Raw genomic sequence first — 5,186 nt, 5'->3', positions numbered from 1 at the left:
AATGAAGCTTACAAATCTAATTAGTTACATAATATTTTTTCATTATTGATTAATTAATATGAAACTATTTAACTTGTACCAATATAGAACTATGGCAATGGATGGTTCAATAATATTATAATTTTTTATTGGCAATATATGAGTATTAACTATAAAAAAAAGAACCTAGGTTCTTCTCCAACGGGCTTTAGCTCCGGGTCCCTACCAAAAAAACAAACATGTCCATATCCTAAGGCAAAGATTGGGCGACTCACATCACATGACAATATCACTTCTCTTTCATTTATTTGAAAAATCAAGTGAAGAAGTAATATAATATTTATGGGTTATGCTAGGTGTACACCAAAATCAGCCATCAAAGTCAACCATCAGTATAAAATACATATTAGAATATAAATACACATTAAAAATAAATTAAACCACACATGTATTTATACACAAATACATTGGTAACTGATTTTAGTGGCTAATTTTAGTATACAAATAGTATTTTTCAATATTTTTACTTATTTTTATCCTTCTATTGATTAAATACAAAATTATATCTCATATATGGAATAACTTGTAAAGTTCATGTAAAATAAATTTATTTCAAATCTAATAGTCAAAAATTATATTTAAAACTTTAATTATATCCATACAATTGTAATTGCAGCTGGAATATTACTGTTAACATTACAATAACAATTATATTTCTTTAATATATATGTTTTATATTTTTTTACAATATTTTTTAATTTGATAGACTAATAAGAATTAATCTATTACATATATGATTTATATTTAAAGTTAAATAATAAGTTGTTGTATAGATAAACTGAAAGTCAAACTTTTAATATTGGTTTAAGTAGACGAATATACTTTAATGGATGATTTATAAAAATAACAATTTTGTTAGATAGACAATGATTTTTGTAAATAATGTGAATAATAAGTTTTAAAAATAATCCAATAAAGTAAAAAAATACTCCACCCTCAAATTACCTCATAAACTTTAATAATATGATATCCATCTATACACCTAGTGAATTGAACATCCAACTATTGTTAACTGTGCATGAGTAAATCGAATCAAAAGAAATAATCATCCAATTAAAAATAATGAACATAATCATCTACATACCTATTGAATTGAATATCCAACATACATATTGTTCACATTATTTAGTATTCTTATTGTCTATACCTATACTTTTCCAAAAAATAAATCACAATATATAGTTTTCACGTCACTGGCTATAACAAAAATGTGATCACAATTTAAAGCTATAATTGCATAAACAAAGCAAAATAATTATACAAACCATTTTCCATCATAATCCTTGTACCTTGTTCATATTCATTTTCATCTTCCTATATATACTTGTCAAAATGGACACAACCCCCCTTACATACCCAAAATTATTAGAATATAACACACTATATCTACTACCATAGCAAAAAAAAGCACATGGATTGCATTGATCCAAGTGGTAACACCATCACATGTGCATCAATAGAAGAACAAGGCTCATCTTCAAACCCAAACAACAAGAGGAAGAAAGGTAATGCTATGAACAACAATAAGAGGAAGAACAAGGGAGTGATGAAACTCTCAACTGACCCACAAAGTGTGGCAGCAAGAGAAAGAAGGCACAGAATCAGTGACAGGTTCAAGATCCTTCAGAGCATGGTCCCTGGTGGCAGCAAGATGGACACTGTTTCTATGTTGGAAGAAGCCATTCACTATGTTAAGTTCCTCAAGGCTCAGATTTGGCTTCACCAAACTTTGATGATGAACTATGATCATGTGAATAACAACAATAATAATAATGATAATAGTATAAATGATCAGTGCTATTATTATTGTTACCCTGCTGATCAGGACATTGTTGTTCCTCTTCATCAGCAACAAAATGTTTCTTCATCAGTTTTTGAGACCTTACCGGAGCTACCATTATCTCAGTGTTGCATTCAAGGTGATGAAGCCACTACCAATATTGATCCTTCTGTTTTGAAAAATTGGTGGCCACCTTATTAATCTCTTAATTAATTTGTAATATGATGATTAAATTATAGTGTTTTATTTTATCTTTGTGGGCTCGTGATATATATGGTAATGTAGTGAGAGCTGCTTAGTTCTTCACATGTAATTGTTTTGTGTTGATGATGTTGGTGTCTTTTACTATCTATCACAAGCACCTCACTTTCAGTGCATTTATGTTTGGCTATGGCTAGCTATTAATTCAGAACAAATTAATTATGTGAATTAAGAGAAAAAAATTAATTTGTTATTAGTGTCAATGAGATATATAGCATATCATGGTCTATGGTGTTTAGAGACTTCTATGAGATATCTTTGCGGCTAAAAAAGTATGCTAGAATGTGTGAATTTCTCACACATACGGGCTTTTTTGTAATTGTCTAAAAATATGAGGACTAGTTTACAAAATGGCAAGAACAGATGGATCGATTTGTAATTTTTTCAATTCATACTTAAAGAAATTGGTCATTGGTGGTTGTGATTTTAATATGTGAATTTTTTTATTTTTTAAAAACACAATTCTCGGGATCTTTTAAAATTTTTGAATTTCTCAAACTAAAAATAGGTGGGTGCAATTTTCATTTAAAAATTTTTTTTCACGAAATTCAGTTGGTGTGAATTTTTTTTGGCATAAGAAATAGGGCGAAACCGTGGCCCATATACCTGGATTACACCATAATTACAACCCATTAGAAATTCACTTGTATATCTTTGCTTTGGGATACTAAAAAAAATTTGTTACTTTTACAGTTTTATCTAAATTTTACAAGTAATAATTAAATTAATTTTTCGATTTATCAATTTTAAAATATCAATCGATTTAAATTTTCTCTCAATTGATCGATCAATGATATTAATGAAAAATGGATATGAAATAAAAATTAATATAAAATATTAACTGACATAACACAAGATGTATTTCAATTTGTAACAAAAAAAAATTAACTTAATAATGAGGTAGTAATTGATAAATTATTTTAGTTATTATCTCTATTAGCAACCAATTTAAAAAATATTTTTTGCTATTAAATAATTACTGGATATTACTTCACAACCTTAATTAAATGTTTTATTTTTTTTTTTTGTAGTTTTAAGAAAAAATATTTAACAAAAATGGTGAATTAATATGCAATAAAACATAATCAATTTATATTTAAATAAATAAAATGCTAAATTGTGAGGCATTACAATATAATATTAAAATTTAATAACACAAATTATTCTTTAAATTGGTTGCTAAATAGATAGAGACTTACTTGCTTATATATTTTATACCATGTTAACTTGTCTAATAGTGTCGGTAAGTATATATAAAAAGAGTACCAAGAAGTATTAGACTATTAGGTGTTTTTAAGGTATTTAATAGAGTACTAGAGAGTACTAAGTGTTTTTTAATACATTAAACAAATCTTCTTATAAATTATTCTAACATTTATCCTTTTTTTTTTTTTTATTCTTATCAAAAGAGAAAAAATGCAAGAAAATTAATTAAAGATATTCAAGAGAGTAGATAGCAATAAAGAGCTGCTCATGAAAGTTAGAATATATTAGGATAAGTGAGCAGATAAGGTAGAAGGAAAGGAAAGAAGGATGATGGCACTGTCAGTGAGCAGCGTGGTGAAGAGTCTCTACTTCTCTGGCAATCACAGCCGCAACCACGGCCCCAATCGCAACCACTCCTTCAAACACAACAAACAACATTCATTTTCAGTTTCGGCCTCTCTAAACCCATCGCCGTATATTCCCAGATCCAAACCCCCACAGCAGCAACAACTCTACCAGCCCTTTCGACCACCGCCTTCACCGCTCCCCTCGCAGTTTGCCACCCTCGACACCGCCGGCCGCATAGAAGTTCTCGCCAACCGACTCGGCACATGGCATGAGTACGCTCCCCTTATCTCCTCCCTCATCCAAGATGGCTTCACCCCTCCCTCTATTGAAGAGCTCACCGGCATATCCGGCGTCGAGCAGAATCGCCTCGTCGTCGCTGCTCAAGTCCGGGAGTCACTCCAACAGTCAAATACTGACCCTGACGTCCTCTCCGCCTTCGATACCAGCGGCGCTGAGATTCTCTACGAGATTCGCCTCCTGAGTGCTTCCCAGCGCTCTGCCGCCGCCCGTTACATAGTGGATAATAAGTTCGATGGAAAGGGAGCTCAGAATTTGGCGCGCGCTATGAAAGATTTCCCTGGCAGGAGAGGGGAGAAGGGTTGGGAGAGCTTCGATTACACTCTCCCCGGAGATTGTCTCTCTTTCATGTATTACCGGCAAAGCAGGGAGCACAAGAACCCTTCTGATCAGAGAACTTCTGCGTTGGAACAGGCGCTGAAGGTTGCCGTCACAGAGAAGGCGAAGAACACGGTTCTGGAGGAGTTGAAGGGGGAAGGAGACACGGATGAAGAGAAGGGGAACGAGGTCGGAAGAGGTGTTCTTGTGCCGGTGGTGAGGTTGAAGTACGGTGAGGTGGCGGAGGCTACCTCGGTTATTGTGTTGCCGGTATGCAAGGCGGAAAAGGGAGAAAAGGAGGTTATGGAGGCACCGTTTGAGTGCAGGAGCGAGGGTGAGTTCAGGATCGTGAGGGCAGAGAAAGCGTGGGGGAGCTGGGTGGTTTTGCCCCGGTGGGAACCGGTGGCTACGATGGGGAGAGGAGGAGTTGTGGTTTCATTTGTGGATGCGAGGATTTTGCCATGGAAGGTGAATAGGTATTACAAGGAGGAGCCTATTTTGGTGGTGGCTGATAGAGAGAATACGGAGGTAGTTGCGGATGATGGGTTCTATTTGGCTAAGGTTGATGGTCATGATGGTTTAATGGTTCAGAGGGGTTCAGCATTGAAGGAGAATGGCGTCAAGGAAAGTTTGGGAATGGTTGTATTGGTTGTTAGACCTCCCAAGGATGACACTGATGATCAACTCAGTGATGAAGACTGGAACTAATCCATTCATCATCCGTCTTAAATTTCAGATTTTGTTGTTGTAATTTTAATCTATTTGTATACACCTTTTAGATGGATTTAGTTGTATTCTTTGTTTTCTGTTGTGCTTTTACCATATATATATATTTATAAGGCAAATAATAAAGCAGGATCAATATTAAAAAAATTATAATCAATACTAATTGATTTTAATATATTTTAATAATTATAATACTATAATATATTAAGAG

General features: G+C 33.4%; 2 protein-coding genes across 2 annotated transcripts; both read left to right on the top strand.

The window, feature by feature from the left end:
* LOC107628476 (transcription factor bHLH140) lies at window positions 1,312-2,286 on the top strand. The gene has a single exon (XM_016331129.2). It carries the CDS (start codon window positions 1,451-1,453, stop codon window positions 2,018-2,020), a length of 570 nt encoding a protein of 189 aa, XP_016186615.1. The 5' UTR covers window positions 1,312-1,450; the 3' UTR covers window positions 2,021-2,286.
* Window positions 3,548-5,055, top strand: LOC107625787 (rubisco accumulation factor 1.2, chloroplastic). Its single transcript, XM_016328500.2, has one exon. The coding sequence runs from the start codon at window positions 3,614-3,616 to the stop codon at window positions 4,955-4,957; it is 1,344 nt and encodes a 447-aa protein (XP_016183986.1). The 5' UTR covers window positions 3,548-3,613; the 3' UTR covers window positions 4,958-5,055.

The sequence above is a fragment of the Arachis ipaensis genome, chromosome B02 (assembly GCF_000816755.2).
Source record: "Arachis ipaensis cultivar K30076 chromosome B02, Araip1.1, whole genome shotgun sequence".
Taxonomy (NCBI): Eukaryota; Viridiplantae; Streptophyta; class Magnoliopsida; order Fabales; family Fabaceae; genus Arachis; species Arachis ipaensis.
The sequence above is the reverse complement of the archived record's forward strand: the minus strand, read 5'-3'. Positions and strand labels throughout refer to the sequence as shown.

Bases quoted from the DNA above. Each gene is read 5' to 3' on its own strand.
- LOC107628476 (XM_016331129.2), top strand. From the start codon at position 1,451: ATGGATTGCATTGATCCAAGTGGTAACACCATCACATGTGCATCAATA.
- LOC107625787 (XM_016328500.2), top strand. From the start codon at position 3,614: ATGATGGCACTGTCAGTGAGCAGCGTGGTGAAGAGTCTCTACTTCTCT.